This window comes from Triplophysa dalaica, chromosome 4 (assembly GCF_015846415.1).
Source record: "Triplophysa dalaica isolate WHDGS20190420 chromosome 4, ASM1584641v1, whole genome shotgun sequence".
Lineage (NCBI taxonomy): Eukaryota > Metazoa > Chordata > Actinopteri > Cypriniformes > Nemacheilidae > Triplophysa > Triplophysa dalaica.
In genome coordinates, this window is record NC_079545.1 from 2,425,955 (window position 1) to 2,445,609 (window position 19,655).

Genomic DNA, 19,655 nt, shown 5'->3' on the forward strand with positions numbered 1-19,655 from the left:
CAAATAAATATATATATTTTTTATTACTGTGATGTAAAATAAAAACATAAATTATTTTAATGTACAACTGAAATGTATAATTTCAAGTTGATAAAAAGTATGTTAGTTGTGCCTAATGAAAACATTTCTACCATTTATCGACAAAAAAGGGTTTAAGAAGAGAATTCAAGCCAACCAAGCTGATGTACATATGTTGTCAAAAACTGCTTTTGATGTTGGTTGAGCAAGTTTCAAACTTGCAAAATATTGTGACATATTACCAGTTCATATTAACATAAGGGCAAAATCACAAGGAAGATGTTTCAATGGTCCTACAGCTAAGCTTACATTTTCATGAAAACTGCAATTTCTTGTTTTGTATTTATCATTTTGAGGTGAAAGATATTTCACCAAAGGATTTACTTCACTACTGCAACTCATCTCATTTTCTTCTTTAAAATTTTGTGATGCCATTATGTGAATGTTCTGGCTCTTGTAAACACGGAGGTATACGGCATTGTATAAACTGTATAATGTATGACTGATTCAATCTCTCTGTAAATGCTGATGCGTTGAGTTTCTTCTGGTTTCAGCATGTCACAGCTGTCAAGTGAATTTACACGTATTTTCTCAATAGATGCTTGCTTAGCACAATAAAGATCACTCTCTGTGAGTCGCTCTGATTTAACAGAGTGTGCTACATCGTTTATTTCCTCCTGGATGGAAAAAGAACGTTATGATTGACAACAGCCGACGGCTCTTGATTTCTATTATTTGTGAATGGAGCATTATACACTATGTAGGCATTGGCAGCTGAATTTACAGCTCAGCTGTCAAATGTTTGGCTCCATCTCACAGTTACCATGCATAAGCAAACTGTGTGTATGTAAGTGTTTTAGTATAGATCAAATGAGCAAATTATTTAAATAGAACACCAAAGGTTATTAACTATCACTTTGTGTTTTCTTTAATCAATATATTATTTTAACAATAGACTCATAACAGCTCACGTTTCTCAAGTTATTTCATTATAACTTAATGTTATTATGTATAGTGTTTGATTAAGATCTTTAAAGGAAAATATATTTCAAATGGTTTTGAAACAAAAAGAAATACCTATGTTTCAGTAGTTAACATATGGAAGTATTCATGGACGACACAATCTCAACACTTTTTTGTCATTTGACAAAACTTTTGCACAAATAAATGTTCATTTTAATTCTATTTTTACCACGATATTATATATATTTATTATGATAATTTTTGTATACTTTTATTTGAATAATCACGATTATTCGCATCCAGAATGAAAGTTTGTGTTTATATATATATACAGTATGCATATAATTTATATTAAGATTTTTTTAGTATAATATAAAAAAACATTCATATATTATTTGTTTACACAACTTGTAAGTCGCTTTGGATAAAAGCGACTTAAATATTTTGGTATTTGAATTTTTGCTCAATATAAAAAAATACATCTAAATACTTCCTAAATATGTATATGTGTATGTGTTTTTTAAAAACACAATGAATATGCACAGTACACAGACATATATTTTGTAAAAACACAAGTTGTTATTCTGGATGCGATTAATCACGATTAATCGCTTGATAGCCCTACAAAATACACACATTTTGTTTGCATAATGTTGGAGGTACTTGGTATAAAAGTTTTTAAAGACTTGGTATAAAATTCCTAAAGTGACGTTCATTAAGCAAAAAGAAAGTCTAATAAGTTAGGAATAATGTACAGGCAGCAGGTTGTTATAGCAGAAATAAGCCCCGACAGTGTGATTTTCAGTGTGTATCAGTTTGTATTTCATAATAACAGCCGTGTGCTTGTACATTACCCCGCTTATTACACGGCTACTTGCCACATGAAAAAATAGACATGAAATGTGAAATATTTTATTAGCTCATTTTTACCGAATGCTGACCATCCACAAGAAAAAGCTGTCTTTTGGTTTTCGGATATTTGTCAAAATGATTTGCTGCATCGGGGTTATTAGTTTTGAGAGGTTGTTATCTGGGAATAACGAACCTGCAAATGTTGCGACTGGCCAATCAGAATCAAGCATTCCAAAAAGCAGTGCAATAAAATAAATTAAAATTACATTTTAAACGCTATTTACTTTTTTAATAAAAATAATCTGAAAATCCAAAAATATAAATAGAACTGTCCGCACAAAAAATAAATGTGCGTTTGTTAATGTAAACTCACCAGAGAGGACTTGATGCCGATGTTTTCAGCTGCCTGGAAAGCCAGTGTGAGATTTCGTCCCTTTCAACAAAAAAAAAGACGAGATTCTTTTTATCAAAACTAGCAACTGACCATCATAATATTAATTGCAGTTAAAAAAACAGGAGCTTAAAGCAGAAATCAGATGTGAGTTCTCAAGCAGCACTTGAAGCTCTCCAAAACATGGTGACCATACCAAACATGAGGCCTTTGGCTAGCCTTGACATTCACAACACACCCGACGAGGTGTTGTGAATAATTCAAAAGCATAATGTACCATGTCTTCCTGTAATCACCATAACACTTATGGCTGCGATTTGTCACAGCTCTGAAGACCACGGCTCTTTGTATGTGCATGTGTGATTGAATGAGCACACGGGAAGGTGAGCGCTGTTTGTTTGTCTGGTATGTCGGGTGTACGCCGCTCTATATGCCATCTGTTTATGTATTCTGTCAACAGTAATGTACAGAAGGCAGTAATTCAATACAAGCGGCAGGTCAGCGGATCCTGTGTACCAGCAGAAAAAAAAGAGAGGGCACGATGGAGGATTGAGCCTGGAGACTGATCGCTACTATAACCTCCATCGAAACAACGGATGTGTGCGTGTGTACCTTGTCTTGGCTGATAAGTTCCTGGTAAGGGATGTGTGCTGGCAGATAGGTGTGCAACAGAGCACAAAACGCCAGGCCATCGCTCCAACTGCTGCTAAAGTTTGTCACATCTATATTCTACAAGAAAGAAAATGAAACATGTTTTTAAATCCTGTGTACACGTTTACACAAAAATTGAAATTCGGTCATCATTTATGAACCCTTTTTTTGAATGCGGAACATAAAAGAAGATAATTTGAGAAATGCCTCATACAAGGGAAGTAAATGGAGTTCAATGTTGTTTGGTACCAACAATCTTCAAAATATAAAATTTTGGTTTGATGCCTTAAATGTCTCAAGAAGTCTTAAAACAACCGACAACTCAAAATAAATATTCCCAACTTCCTCCTGCAAAGGGAAAAACGTCAACACGGTCAAGAAAACTGCACTTGTCAAAGCATCTTTATGTAAAGAGGAAAAGAAGAGGTTAAAAGGTGACTCAAACCCAAAACAGTTTGTGACAGAAGACACAACGGAAGTGAAGATGGACAACACACTGTTATCATATTGTCTTTTACAGGACGTCCTGTCATTTCGGCTATGTCATTCTTCATTGTGTGAATGCATGCACGTCTGAGTTTGGGAACGGGGCAATGGGCCAATGACGGTTCTCTTGGGCTCAGCCCCCATCTGCCCCTGCTGAGCCCTCAGAATCCCAACACTTCAAAAATATTATTTGATTTAGAATCAGATGTTAGATTTGAAAGGAGACCCTGATACGAGCTCCATCCCCATCTGGGCCGCTGGGGTCGAGTTGAAAGGGGAAGAGAAGTTCATTAGCCGTTCCCCCAGCGGGTCATTAGGTTGGTGGTATGGACGTCCCCACATAGGGACAGCGCGAGGCGATATCTTTTGATATTTTATCTCAGGTGTGCTCGGATGTTCGGCACCTTGAGGCTTATTCACACTGATCCAACAAATGCAAACAAACATGGTTGATGGTTAGATTTATTATGTTGGGAATAACGACTGTTGCATTGAATCAATAAACACCAAGTAACGTACACACTGTGAGAGACCAAGAGCATGTATGAAATAACTCTGTTTTTTTTTCAAAAATCATGTTCCTTATTATGTTATCATGTTTTTCTTGTGTTAGTTAGCAGAATTTTTTCATTGCATAACATATTTTCTATGCATAAATCAAACACCTTATTTTATGCAACCCAAAACGACGAAAAGAGACTGATCTCAAAACTGGCATTAGCGCAGTTCCTGCAACACATATTACTTGTCAAATGTAGCTTAGCAGACACTTAGCACATGCACCACTCTTCTAAACAATGGTAACCACAAAACTGAAAAATATCTCAAACTCTTCTAAATATCTAAAATAATTAAACACCAACAAGTCTTTAACTTTACATAACATATAAAATAATCTTTTTTTTAATTTACTCTCCTAATGCAGTCTGACGTAAAGCTTGCTGGGAATTGGAAATCCTTGTTGACCAATTGTGTTGAATTATTGTTTAAATTAAGTAAATTGAACTAGGAGCAAATCAATTTTTTTAGTTTTAGTCAAAACTTAAATTAAATCGAAAATTATCATTATACTTTACTCAAAAGTAAAAAAGTGTTTCAGTAACTTAAAATATTTAAGTAAGTAGAACTTTTTTATAAAATCAAGTTTACATTACTTAATCTGTTTGATTATTTTGAACATTCTTGTTTACAGTGGACGAATGAGATTTCAATTTACCTTACATTAGAGTACACACGAAAATCAGTATGTACACATGTACTCAACCAGTTCCTAGAAACAGCAAACCCACTGAATTGTGCTTGAGTTGTGTTTATTTTAACATTCCGTTATGAGAATGACCCTGAACACATGCAGTGCTAAAAATAACGTTTTTTAAACATTCTGCTCTTCTATTGATTTCCTAAGGGCTCCTTCGATCTATTGAAGGACATGTACCTTCACAAACACGGAAATTCCACACATGTATTTTAAGCACAGGTGGACCCGAAACCCTGATTACACACACACACACGCAAATAAACACTCGCCACTGTACACAGCACCCAAGACATGTGTTTGTGTGTTTGGCGCAGGAATGCCGGGAGTGAGGCGGTGAGGCACGGAGTCACATCCTGGTCAGCGTGCGTGTGAGGGTGACGGGGGGAGGATAATGTCACCAGAATGAAGAGGAGGAGTACAAATGCTATAAAAACACCAGCCTCCGTTGATACACCATAAAGCAAACACAGCTTACACCTCACCGGAAATCACCTTCTGGTCTCTTCAAAAGAGAGACGAGTCAGTGAATGAGAGGATAAACGCTGGTGGTTTTCCATCAGCGTTGGCTAACCGACGTGCTCTGCTTTTCAGCCAGAACAGAAGGCAGACGTATTTTCAGTCGCTGCGGTGAAAATAGAAAGCCAGCTCATCCTGGTTTGTATTGGTGAGCCTCAATTGAAAACGTCGTCTCCTTTATAAATACATAGAGTCTTAGACAGCGTAATGGTGCATTTATGGCTTTGAGTCATCTGGTGTGTCACGTTAACACTTCAGGTGCTCACACGCTGGGTTGAGTAGAGTTGCTTTATAGTGATGTGCATAAATGTGCGCTGGCCCTTTAAAACACACTCGCTCATGCACTTTAATTGCCTGTTGAGATAGAGCAAATACACACATACACGCACACTGCCAACAGTCACTGAAAGGTTTTCAATGATCCGTTCACATCTCTCCAGCGGTGTTATTTAACAAAGCCATGACATGTGATAGCTATGAGAATGACAGGCTTTTAAAAACAGAGGAACACACACCCAGAAGAATAAAATACAGTTTAGATTGCGGTTATTTCTACAAGACTTCAATGGAGAGCCAATGGAAAAGTCTCATCTGCCTCTCAGATATTTCAGACATCTAATACAGGTCTCTGTCATTCGAGTCTCAAAACAGATCTTAACAATGTCTCAAACTAGCTCAGATTTGTCAAGTCTGCAATCAGAAGTCAAATATTATTGAAACCCAATAATTATCATAACAGTATGAACCCTGTTGAAAAAAACAGCATATGCTGGTTAGGTAGGTTTGTGGTGGTTTAAGCTGGTCCTAAACGGGTCATGTGCTGGTTTCTGCTGGTCCTAAACGGGTTATGTGGTGGTTTAAACTGGTCCTAAAGGGGTCATGTGCTGGTTTAAGCTGGTCCTAAACGGATCATATGCTTTTTTAAACTGGTCCTAATCGGGTCATGTGCTGGTTTAAGCTGGTCCTTAACAGGTCATATGCTGGTTTAAACTGGTCCTAAACAGGTCATATGCTGGTTTAAACTGGTCCTAAATGGGTCATGTGCTGGTTTCAGCTGGTCCTAAACGGGTGATATGCTTGTTTAAGATGGTCCTAAACGGGTCATGTGCTGGTTTAAGATGGTCCTTAACGGGTTATGTGCTGGTTTATGATGGTCCTAAACGGGTCATGTGCTGGTTACAGCTGGTCCTAATCAGGTCATGTGCTGGTTTAAGCTGGTCCTAAACGGGTCATGTGCTGGTTTAAACTGGTCCTAAATGGGTCATGTGCTGGTTTCAGCTGGTCCTAAACGGGTGATGTGCTGGTTTAAGATGGTCCTAAACGGGTCATGTGCTGGTTTCAGCTGGTCCTAAACGGGTCATGTGCTGGTTTAAGATGGTCCTAAACGGGTCATGTGCTGGTTTAAGATGGTCCTAAACGGGTCATGTGCTGGTTTAAGATGGTCCTAAACGGGTCATATGCTTTTTTAAACTGGTCCTAATCGGGTCATGAGCTGGTTTAAGCTGGTCCTTAACAGGTCATATGCTGGTTTAAACTGGTCCTAAATGGGTCATGTGCTGGTTTCAGCTGGTCCTAAACAGGTGATGTGCTGGTTTAAGATGGTCCTAAACGGGTCATGTGCTGGTTTAAGATGGTCCTTAACGGGTCATGTGCTGGTTTATGATGGTCCTAAACGGGTCGTGTGCTGGTTTCAGCTGGTCCTAAACGGGTCATGTGCTGGTTTAAGATGGTCCTAAATGGGTCATAAACTGGTTTAAGATGGTCCTTAACGGGTTATGTGCTGGTTTATGATGGTCCTAAACGGGTCATGTGCTGGTTACAGCTGGTCCTAATCAGGTCATGTGCTGGTTTAAGCTGGTCCTAAACGGGTCATGTGCTGGTTTAAACTGGTCCTAAATGGGTCATGTGCTGGTTTCAGCTGGTCCTAAACGGGTGATGTGCTGGTTTAAGATGGTCCTAAACGGGTCATGTGCTGGTTTCAGCTGGTCCTAAACGGGTCATGTGCTGGTTTAAGATGGTCCTAAACGGGTCATGTGCTGGTTTAAGATGGTCCTAAACGGGTCATGTGCTGGTTTAAGATGGTCCTAAACGGGTCATATGCTTTTTTAAACTGGTCCTAATCGGGTCATGTGCTGGTTTAAGCTGGTCCTTAACAGGTCATATGCTGGTTTAAACTGGTCCTAAATGGGTCATGTGCTGGTTTCAGCTGGTCCTAAACAGGTGATGTGCTGGTTTAAGATGGTCCTAAACGGGTCATGTGCTGGTTTAAGATGGTCCTTAACGGGTCATGTGCTGGTTTATGATGGTCCTAAACGGGTCGTGTGCTGGTTTCAGCTGGTCCTAAATGGGTCATAAACTGGTTTAAACTGGTCCTAAACGGGTCATGTGCTGGTTTCAGCAGGTCCTAAACGGGTTATGTGCTGGTTTAACTGGTTCTAAATCAGCTCAGGACCACCTTAAACCAGCACAAAACAGATACCATGCTGTAAAACTTACCTAACCAGCATATGCTTGTTTTTTCAACAGGGAACTCAAACATTTCTCTTCAACTTTATCCAAATCCACATTATTATACCTCTAGGATCTACATTCATTTTCAGATGATGTGTCTTCTTTCAATTTTATGAGAAACATTGAAGTTAGATTTTAAAGGACCGCTCTTTCCCGCAACAAAAGCACACAAGGGTGCACAGCCCGTCAAACCACTAAAAAGGAAGAAAGTCATACATATTTGTACTGGCATTGGTTAAGCTGCATCTTTGTTCTCCACGCCTGTTTATATGGGACCAGGCTGGAAGGACAATAAATACAGGTGGTGGAAAAATCTGAGGTTAGAGAGGGCTAAGACACAAATAAACTAGAGGAGACAGGGTTAGAGCTTCTCAAACAGTTCAAGGCTGTCTGTCTGACCTCTCAGACGCTCCGGTAATCACTCTTAGATCTTTACTCGCTCATGAGGAGGTGAAGAAAAGAAAAGTGAGTCCTAACCTACTGCATGATGGACGGCTCGGTGAAGGACTTTATAATGGGAAAGTTTGCTTCTGGCACCGTTCTTTGTTATTAAAGGATATCGCTCAGATTTAATGTTAGTGAATTTGAACCCGTGATCTGGGGTAATAAACTTTGACTATTAACTAGATCCTGCATCATTTTTGTTAGAAAGACGAGTGATGAAACCTTAAATGCAATAGCTTGTTGAGGATTAATATGCTATTACTTTTATATATGATGGGACTTTGCACATGATGGATGATATAGGAAGCAAAACAATATTTTCATACAGATATTTTGTGACCAGAAAATGGAGATCGTAGTCGTCTTAAATGAAAGATGCACACAAACTGTAACTCGAATATTAAACATAATAAGAACAATAAAAGAGACATTAAAAATACATAAATAATAAAAAATACATTCAAATAAATGAAAACAGATAGTAAATAAAATAAATAAAAAAACTTTCATACAGATCCAAGCAATATTTCGTGACCAGAAAATAACGGAGATTGTGGGTCTTGTCTTAAATTAAAGCGACAAACTTTAACTTAAATGTAAAAAATATATATACAAAATATATAAAAATAATAAAATCTACATTAAAATAAATAAAACAGTTAATTAGTAAAATAAAATAAACTTTCATACAGATCTGAGTGATATTTTGTGACCAGAAAGTAACGTAGATTTTGGGTGTTGTCTTAAATAAATGCTGCAAACTGTGATTTATATATTAATTAAAAATAAACAAAGCAATAAAATATATAAAGTGAAATAAATGGAAATGTATATTTTAATTATATATATTATATATATATATATATAATATGTATATTATATATACAATTAATAAATACTTTATAATTAATGAAAATAAATTAAATCAGTGTTGAAAACTGTCCTCTTACTTTACCCCAATTCACAACATTAAGCTTTTAATAATGATTTATAATTCAAGCTATTTTGTTGGATTATGGAGCAAAGGTTGGTTGTTTTTGTAACATATGTAAAGAAAAGTACATTAATTAACCTCAAAATATATGTTTTAAACAGAGAGAAGCAAAAGTTACATCCTGATTACACAATTTTCAAAAAATCGCCCCCTAGGTGCCCCCTGGCAACCGGCCACAATGTCACAATAGGCCTGCAGCTAGTTTTGCATGGATGAGCGGCGCCCGTGTTTTCTCTGAAAGCGCTCAAATTTAATGTGGCAATTTTAGAGCTCTGAGAAAGATCGGCATTTGAGGAAGTACAGTGTTTCAGACGTTGTTTGGTCTGGTATTTCTGGATCAAAGTGTCGATGATGCGGCACATAAGGAGAACATCTGTGCGCTCGTTTCCAAGAATAAATGTCCCACGAGGAGCGCTCCGTGTGCGAGGAGCAGCGAAGCGGCGGAAGAAGGCCCCCATCCGACGTCTTCCCATATCTTGAAGCGTTATACCACATATTTCTCTATATCCAAAAGCCATTCTTCATCTCTTCATAAATCAGCCCCCCCCCCCGGAACGTCTCGAACCCCCAGCGGTGCTGTTTGTGTTTTTCTGAGGGAATAAGAACGACAGAGAGAGGCGGATGCAGTTCAGGTCCAGCTGATTCCTCTGTTTAAAGGGGCCCGCCGACCCCCTGTTTTCATTTCTTATTGTCTTCATCCTGAACAAACAGCTCCGGGGACGGCTTTTTGTTAGGATTTTTTGGAAAAAAATACAGCTGACCTAAATAAAGTCCTTCAAAGAAAGTTTAAAAAGGGACTGCAGTGGGAAAAGATTGTTCGGGAAATTAATATTGGGACGGATTACGTCTTGAGTTGAGAAGTTATTTTTTAAGCCACCGTGTCATTGACACAAAGCTTCTATTTGGATAAACTTCATCTTTTCAAATGAATCAAATGTTTGACCGCAGATGCTGTTGATAACTGAAAAAATTATTTCCCAAGAGAAAATTGTATTGCTCAGATGTTGCTCTTTCACATCTAGGGAGATTGGAGATCTCAATTGTGTTTAATTTAAAGATCAATTTGGACATGCTCAGAACAGTGGTTCTCAAATAAAGACTTACAATTTTAAACTTAGGCCCGGTTTCACAGACAAGGGTTACGGGTAGTCCCAGACTTAAATGGATATTTGACCTGTCTTAACTGAATATAACTTGGTAGGATCTTAAAATATATCAGTGCCGTGCCAGTTATATATTCTTCTAAGGCATTTATATAAATCGACATAAACATCTTAAGACATAGTCCTGATCTAAGCGCATGAACTAAAGCGAAGGGCACAAGTGTACAGGGTGAGTCCGAATCCAGTTTTGTTAGTTTACGACGGGAAAACTGTCGGCGCCCGGGCGCATGGTCTAAACGGGTTGTCCCGATTCTCCAATCAGTAAACCAATCAGAGTCTCATCTCTCATTCCCTTTAAGAGCCAGTTGCGATCGCACCATGGTGGATTCGCTGTTAACACAGACTTTGTAAGAGCAAAGACTGGACTCTTCTCCAGAGAGGAAGGGCATCTACAGGATTTTTATCTTTATGTCCACAAAAAAAAAAACATTGTACTCCATTTATTTTTATATATGGCATGTTTGTGTGTTGATGCGCTTCCCTCTGTGTAATAAATAAAGTGAAACCGTTTTAAAAAACACATTTTATACTAAGGCGCTATTTAAATAACAAAAAAATACTGCGCCATTGACTTTTCAGTCACTCTATTTTCAGTTCCTCAAAATATCAACGCGCCAACAATGCACCTGAAAACATCTCTTTTAGACCAACACGCCTACGAGCGCACAAATGCATTTGCTATTTAAACAACGCAGTGCATGAGATGGAAAATGAGAACTGCGTCGGGCTGAAACTTGCAAAAACACTTGCGCTGCGTTGCCCCGGATGTATGATAGGGCCCTTAGAGTTTTAATTAAACCAAAAACATATTCAGTTATACAATGCTGGAACATCAATTATTTACGCTGGAAATCGTATTTTTCAGATGTTTAATTGCGTAACATTTAAGATAAATTTCTATATTTAATAAAATGCCATAAAAGTTGAGGCTCCCTGGATCCATATTGGGCCCCCAAAGGGACCACGGCCCCAAGTTTGAGAATCAAATGAGATGACTGTTGAAATCCATGAAGAGTATGGAAGTGTAAAATAAAAGTAGATTGTAGAGGTAAAATTATTTGAAATTCCCCTCCGAAACTCTAATCTGTGACATTTAATGGATCTTTTTCTCAGGAGAAATATCTGAGATGCATGAGACTTTAGCAGAAGCTTCTGTTGGTTCTCCATTTAATCTCATTGATGAATAGGAGATAAAATTGAGATATTAATTACTTTATCTTGTTTTTGATAAAGAATTTGCCAAAAATGCATAAAATGTAAAAAAGGTTATATTGTGATGCTTAGCAAAAAGTCTTTGCTTTAAACCCTTCTGAATGATTTACCTCATTGAATTCCAACATATGCTTGGTTTTACAAATTGAGGGTTGAGATGAAAGTCAAAATGATTTTCTATGGTAATCGACATCATGCTTCACAGTCTGTCAATAACGCTTTAGTTCTATTGAACCATGTAACTCAAATGTTAAGCCTCGAAAAATGGCATGTTGCACATCATTTAAAAAATCAAGAGCGCATCGTCCACCAGTGCACGCACAATGGACATCGCTCCTAAAAAAGGACGCAAAAAATATCACATAAGAAGCGAATCAAAGCACATCCAGAGGTGAACCCAGAAGACAAAAGCAGTGTTTTGTTCGAGTGATTCAGTGGTTCTGCATACAAACATGTGGCGCGCGTGCTCATTAAGTTTCCATCATTCACACTCTGTCCAGCACTATATTATTACGAGTCCTCCATGATCAATTCCATTCGCAGACGCTGACATTTTAACGTGGTCTACGTGCAGCATGGCCTTCACACGTAGCGTCGAGTCCTGAGGGCCCACGAGCATCAGAAAAAACCTCTAGAGGCACATATAACATTAAGACTCTCTCTGGCGAAAAGGCCGTGTGTGGATGTTTGCCTGTGTGTATGCTGATGAGAGTGTGGCGACCTGGCTATTTAAATTAGGATTAGCATGGCTGTATCCTTGGCAACGACACGTCCCGTGAGCACTGTGATGAGAATTCTCTCAAACAAGAACAACAAAGCTTTCAGATTTAAGCAACACGCGTACTGTTCAAACATCCTGTTAGCGTGAGAGACAGTGTTAAATCTGAGTGTATGTTATTGACGGTTATGAGGGTCTCGGGAGAAACAGATCAAGTGAAGTGATGTTTCAGTGATTGTCACACTTTGTTGATTAGACACACTCCTCTAACATCAACTCAATCATCACTAACTGACGTCAACCCGGCATTCCTACAACCTCTCACACACTTTCTTCCTTTCATTCACTAGTTTGATCTTTCATTCATTCGTTCGTTCGTTCATTTATTCATTCTTTATCTCTACTTCTATTATTTAGTTCTTTCTTCTTATGTTCTTTTTTCGTTCATTTGTGCAATCATTCTTTCTTTCATTCGTTTATTCTTTTGTTCATTAGTACACATATTTTAGGCTCTTTCATTTATTCATTTATTCACTTATTCAATTCTTTCTTTTCTTTTGTTCTATCTTGCTGTCTTTCTATCATTCGTTAATTTGCTTGTTTTTTCTAGCGATGGACGGTTCGCAAAAAAAATCATTCTTTTGAACCTTTTCAGTGAACCCCTCGATTACCAAATGGTGTCTATACAGTCCCTCTGACGCGAAATAAACCATTTTATTATACAGTGCACGGGGTGAAGAGAGAACTAATGAGCACGAGCAGCTGATACTCGACGGCTGCAGAAGCTTTCAGATCACCAGTGCACTCTGAACCGAGAGCTGTTTCTTTCAGACACGTCCGATTCAGAACCGATGATACTGTTGATAAAAAGCTTGTAAGTCAGACATTTGATCACACTTCAGAGGTGTGATACTATAAAACACATGGTTAATATGTTTAGGACTTTATTACTGCGGTATCACTGTATGCTAGCGATCTGCAGCGCCGTTTACATTCATTTCACTGCTAGAACGGTTCTCGTTCTTGAGTCAAGAACCGGTCGCAACAGCTATAGGATTCCAGAACACTGAACCAAGAGTTGTTTTTTTAGACATTTCCGACTGAGAACCGATGAGCTGATGTGTACCGAACAGTGTGGACTACTGATGCTGTTATGATGAGCGCACGTGAATCGAGGAGTATAATATATTGAGCAATTTTATTTAATTAAAAATAAATCGTATTTAATTATGCATTGATCATTGGTTCTACTATTCTATCTTTCTTTTTTCACTAATTTGTTCTTATTTTCATTGGTTCTTTCTGTCTTTCTTTCACTAATTTGTTCTTCCCTTTATTTGGTTCTTTCGTTCATTTGTTTGTTCTTTCATTCCTACACCCATTCATTGATACATTCTATCGTCTGTTTATTCTTTTGTTTCATTTGTGGATACGTTGTACCTTAGACATTGTCCTGTGAAGAGCGCAGATCAAGGCTATTGGAGCATTCACAATTAGTTATTACATAATGCGATAACATCTAATAAATCTGCGAGTGGGGGTTCAGACACCGGCCTTACAGGCTCCAAACAAGACGGATGAGAACAATAAAGCAGGCAGTTTCCTGACACATCATTTGAACTGTGCAGCCGTACGTGTGTGTGTGCGTCTGTGCCAGTCAATACTCATAGCGCTTTACTTATAATGCCTCTTGTAATAGGGCTCATCTCTAAGCAAATGGGAGTAGAACTAAACAAATCATTTCTCAATCTTCAAACACAGTCACGGGGGTCTCGCACGGCACATTTAAGTACATAAACACCACCCACCTGCCGCTCGACAGCCAATGAGACCGTCCCACTGGGGTGTGCAGTAGATGTAGGGCGGCTATGAGTGATGGTGATGGGAATGGAAGAGAATTGGAGTGAGATTTAAGCCAGCTTTGAGAGAAGGGACGGATGTGTGTGTGTGTATAGTCACAGGTGACAGTGGTGTCCATCTTAGCGGGTAATTAGTGGTCCTCTGCTCTCACGGCTGATGTCTCTTATGACATAGTGTACCAGTAGCCTTCCTTGACCTTTTCCTCAGCCCGTATTAAACTCAATTTGGAGCATGTGTTCTTCTGCTAACCTTTTCTCAGCTCTGCCATGTGAGAAGAGGCCTGTGGCCATAGCTGTTCCCATCAACACAATATCTTTTCTACGCCTCTTCACGACCGATACTCTTAAAATGGATAAATGGATGAATTTCATGCTGAGTGAGCAATGAATGAGAAAATGAATGAATGAGAACACAGTCTCTTGTGACTGTGTTCCCAGTCTCACAAGAGACTGGGAATAAGGAATAAATAAGTGAAATTTGTCCGGGTCATAAAAAACACACACATAACTTATTTTAGCCCATGGGGTTCCCAAACCTTTTCATTTCAGGACCCCTGAACACAGGTCATCTTAAGACCTAACAAAACATTAGGTCGTAACTTTCCTTTCAAGTAGACTTTTACTATGTTTTGCATTGGTTGTTACACCATATTCTCTGTATTGTATTAAGGGCAGCAGAGTTGACACATTTTTGTGGGCCAGCCCGGAAGTTAGCTCGACCGAAAGCCTATGGATTTTACTCGATATATGACTTGTGATTAACAAAGGTTTATGATGTTTACACGTTTTGTCCATCGATATAACCTTTACATATGAACACTGTTTTTGCTATTTTGAAAGCCTAAATGCAATCGCCAGCAGTAAAAAGCTAACATGAGGCTATGAACAGACGTACACATCAACGTCCCCACCAGCAAGCTTTATTTAAACCAAGTTCCCTTTACTCCATGAATGAATCATGAAAAAATAAACAGTTGCAAAGTTATGACGTAAAATGTGAGTTCCGGCGTAATGGTCGTCAGCTCGATGTAAAGTGACTGTTTGTCTTGCCGGGAATTTACACTGACCATCGCATTATGAAACAATAGAATTGGCTGTAAACAAACCAGCGTACCGTCTGTTGTGACTTAAGACACCTAAATTCCGGCTGAGCTTTTCTATGTTTAACAAAGCTAAGCTATATTTACAATTGTCTAATAAGAGCCAGAGCAGGTCACCTGAGGGCAGTCTGCCTGTAGCCGCTGCTTAAATAGATCACCACGAATTGAGCGCTGTGTTCTGGCTACGCCAGCACCCCTCCTTCAATTTGTTTAGCATCTGAGGGTACTTTAACCGCTAATCTTACTCTTACACATTACAATGGCAGAGCCTTTGGTCTGGTCCCCTAAGGGTTTAGAGGGTCTCATACAAACTAATAAAACCCAGAGAGAAGCAGAAGAAACATCAGCTCCTCGTGCACATCTGCACATCCCCAATTAAACACTATTTTCTTTCAAGAACACATCGCTGCCTGACACGGACCCCTCTGGTAGAAACTCCAATTTAACTTGTTATACACCATACCATGCTATAAAACAACAACACTGAAATAAATGATGTTATACCATGGTCTGTTTGATTGGCTGGAAGCTGTGCATTAAAACGCTGTAACGCACAAGCTGTGGATTATCCCTTACTGATGCAGACACCACAAGTCTTCTGTCGTGGTCTTTACACAGCTCCTGTTTCCCTTGTGAGGACAATTTGTGAAGCAATGTTTTCTGACAAAATGTTCCCGCAATTTTTATTGTAATTGGTCTTGGCAGAGTTATTATTGGATTATTGGATAAAGGCAGAATGTATTTCTGTGGACCACGCCGCCAGAAGCCTGAGAAAGTTTGTTCTGCGCTCTGACAAGTGAATTCTTTTGTGAAGAGTATTTGCTTTGTGGTGAAGTTTAAGGGGAAAAGAGGCAGTGGATTACGAATGAGGATGATAGAGAAAAAGACAAAAACAACACAAAGTAAGTGGGAGGACAGGGAGAGAATTCAGATTGATTTGATTTAAGAAATGAAAAGATGAAGGACGTTAAAATTATGCAATGAAAACTGAAGTTCTTTCTCTGACAGTTGTCAGAGTTGTCAGGAAAGCAAGTGTGCTTCAACAAAATTATTAAAATTCAGATTTTGAAGAAATAAAGTAAGCATTCAAAACTTATTATGCATCAATGATTTAATGACATCATTTTGCACTTCAGCTTGTCATCAAATTCCAGGCTGTGAGGTCAACTAAATGCTATTGGCTACTTTAAAGGGGGAGGAGCCACTGATTATTTTTAACGAGGTACTTAAAGCTGTTTTTAACAACAACAAAAAGATTATAATTTTTATATAATTTTATATAAATTTTATACATATTTCAATATGTATCCTGTATACGCATAAGACAGGACATCTATAAGACATTCGATTCTCCTGTAAAGTGATTCTTTGGCAATGAACAGTCAGACACAGTAGCATAGGGACGCTCAGAGATGACGATTTTTGTATGCAAAACCTAGAAGCGAGTTAGCATTTTAGGACTTCCATTCCATCAAATAAGTTCTGTGGTAAACAAAACCTGTTAATATTTTCACGTTTTATTCTATGATATAAAACACACCAATTGTAACCGCTAGTGATTTTTTGCTAAAAGCGATTACTTCCGTTGGCAGTGACTTTAGACGCCATTGCGCATATAAAGCTCACAAACAATGGGCCACCTTAACTGTAGTCTGTTTTTAGCATCGCGTTAACTTTTTACTTCTGCCGATTGTATTTCGGCTTCAAACGTAACAAACGTGGTTTTAATTTGTAAATATTATCTTGATTGACAAATCGTGTAAACATCATAAACCTTTGTTAATCACAGAGTTTATGTATTGCGATCTTCAAAAGTCTATGGGAAAAATGCACAGGCTTGGGTCGAGGGAACCACTTACTCTGATCCTCTCCATTGACTCAATATCAGCTGTTTGTGCGTCAAACCATTTGAAAGTGAATTTCCATTTGTAAATTGTGTGGCGGGGAAGATACACACTTCACTGTAAAACCCATAAATTACTTTTCATTCCCTTTGCAATGCAGTATTTCAACAGTCCGACCAATAAAACGTCACTGACAGAATGAGGGAGCGAGCGAGAGACAGAGAGAGAGAGAGAGAGAGAGAGGGGTCAGGATCTGTGCTCCTTACCGGATAGCCCTCTGTTTTCTTCTGGCACCACTTCAGTAAAGCATTCCTCTTAGATCCACCGTACTCCCGCGCCAGAGCAGACAGAGGGTCTGTTCTTTCCACACTAGCATCGGGGACACAAACACACATGTCAGTAATACAACAACTGTACTCAGGTGTTATGTGTGAGTATAACTGAGATGACATTTTAATTAAATGCTTTAAAACCGTCTGTGTACAACTGCGCGCCAAGACAAACACTTAACATCTTCTAACAGCGTGTCTACACCAGACGTGACCCGGCGCGACACAACAAAAGACATTATAAACACATAAGAACCCATTATAAATTAAAATTTTGCCCACAATGTCGCGTCCGGTTTAGACACAGTGTCAAAGTAATGTACATGGGATGTAACGGCAGACTGTACGTGACTTTGCCTGTTGGAGTGTTTAAGTGCTGCTAAAATCCTCACACACATGTGAGAGAGCAGCGGGTACATGAAGGGTCGTTGCTGTGACACACACAGCATGAAAGATCATCAGATTGTCTTGTGTGTGCTCATGGGAAGATGACACGACCCTGTGGTCACACACTGTATATGACCTCTCTTCTTCATCACGGCTTTATTATCATTTCCTATCTGATGTTGGAAGATATATATATTTATAGGCTATATTGCATATAATCCTGCTACGCATATTAAGTGTGATTTAGTATTTTGCGTTTTCATGCATTTTAGTAACATACTACATACAGGCATGGAAAAATGAAGAGACCATTTCAAAATAATTTTCAGTTTTTCTGTACTTCCTATTTGTAGGTGTGCGTTTAGGTAAAATTATATTTTATGTTTCATTCTGTGAACTGCTAAAAATATTTCTACCAAATTTCAATTAAAAATATTGTTTCTATTTGCATTTATTTGAAGAAAATGAAAACTGCAGGAACAGGTGAAAATGACTGAAAAGATGCTCAGTAATTTTCAGACCTCAAATACTGCAAAGAAAACAAGTTCAGATTCACTTTTAATCAAACAGTCATATTTCTACATGTATTTTTATGTGATAACCTGGATTTTTATCACCGTTTTCATGTGTCTTGTCATGCTGTCAGTCTTTCACATTGCTGTTGGATGATTTTATGTCCCTCCTGAGTTTTGATGTAGTTGAAATTCAACAAACACTGGACTGGAAAGGCCACTATACATCTATAAATACTGATGACATGAACATTTGGAATGGTCTCTTATTTTTTTCCACAGCTCAGTATTTTGTAATAAGCAACTAGTGCATCAAATTATATATGAGATGATTTAGGCCCCTCTAAAACATAAATTAAATTATTTTTTATCAATTATTTTACCACATTTTAGAATAATATTTAACTCAATAATAAATAAGTAAAAAATAAACAGAAATGTAACTTTTGAAACTATGTCTCCTAAATAATTCAAAACGGTTATTGTCGCTCTCCTTCCGAAATCTCGGATGTCCAAACTCGCTGTTTTTCAAGAAATGCAAAGAATCAAGTCAAACACAATTGAAGAACTTCACATCTTTTTCTGATGTTGAATAATGGTGAAGGTGTAGGTGAAGAATAAATCTTCACAAAAAAGGAGCATGTTAAACTTCACTAGCCTGGAAACAACAGCTGTGTTTTGACAGATAACAGTGTTGTTACATGAACCCATGTAAGTCTTTTTAAGTTAAGGCCAAAATACACAACAAGACTTTTGCTCAGATTTTACCCAGATTTCAGTCTGGACTTGTTGCAGAAAGTCTGTGGTAGTCTGCAGATTTTATCAGTTAGTGTGTTTCTATCTGAAACTTTCAAAAAGTCTGCAAGTGTGTGATGCCTAGCTATTAGAACAGGAAAATCGAAGATGTTTTGTGTCAAAACTTTTTATCTTCATATTAGTCTTGTCTGACGTGATGTTGCATAAAGTGTGAGTCACCGATGACTGCAGGCACTGTTTCTGAGCAGGACAGCAGGGGTTAGTTCATAGAACAACATGGCGAAACAACAGAAGAATGCGCTTCAAGTTCACAGATGAGAAATACAGTTTAGGGCCTTTCTGCTCTGACTCATCTTATAGCTCATATCTCCACTTCATCTGAATAAACATTTCGAGCTAAAGAAGTAGCTGTGTCTTTCAAAGACTGCCAAGACGGATAAATTCGAAAGTTGCTTTACTGCCTCTAGTGGGAAAGACGTGTGTGAAGCTTACTTTAGTTTGCTGTTGGCTCTGTTGTAAGTGAATGAGGAGGTCCGGCTGTTGAAATGAGCTGGAGTTTTAATCACTGACTCCAGGGATGGACTCTTCCTCATAAGAGACGAGGGCTTCGCTTCATCACATGACCCTGAGAGAGACAGAACAACAGGTCTGTTGGGAAACATCGTGTCCTATTTTCCTCAGCTCTTATCTG

General features: G+C 38.3%; 1 protein-coding gene across 7 annotated transcripts in view; it reads right to left on the minus strand.

The window, feature by feature from the left end:
• Window positions 1-19,655, minus strand: part of specc1 (sperm antigen with calponin homology and coiled-coil domains 1) — a 73,000-nt gene that overhangs the window by 5,276 nt on the left and 48,069 nt on the right. For all 7 annotated transcript variants that reach the window (XM_056746125.1, XM_056746123.1, XM_056746128.1 and 4 more), the window contains 4 exons: window positions 19,457-19,589; window positions 17,247-17,349; window positions 2,837-2,953; window positions 2,207-2,266 (listed from right to left, as the gene is read on the minus strand). In XM_056746125.1, the coding sequence (XP_056602103.1) occupies window positions 2,207-2,266; window positions 2,837-2,953; window positions 17,247-17,349; window positions 19,457-19,589 (413 nt within the window). The remainder of the gene's footprint in view (window positions 1-2,206; window positions 2,267-2,836; window positions 2,954-17,246; window positions 17,350-19,456; window positions 19,590-19,655) is intronic.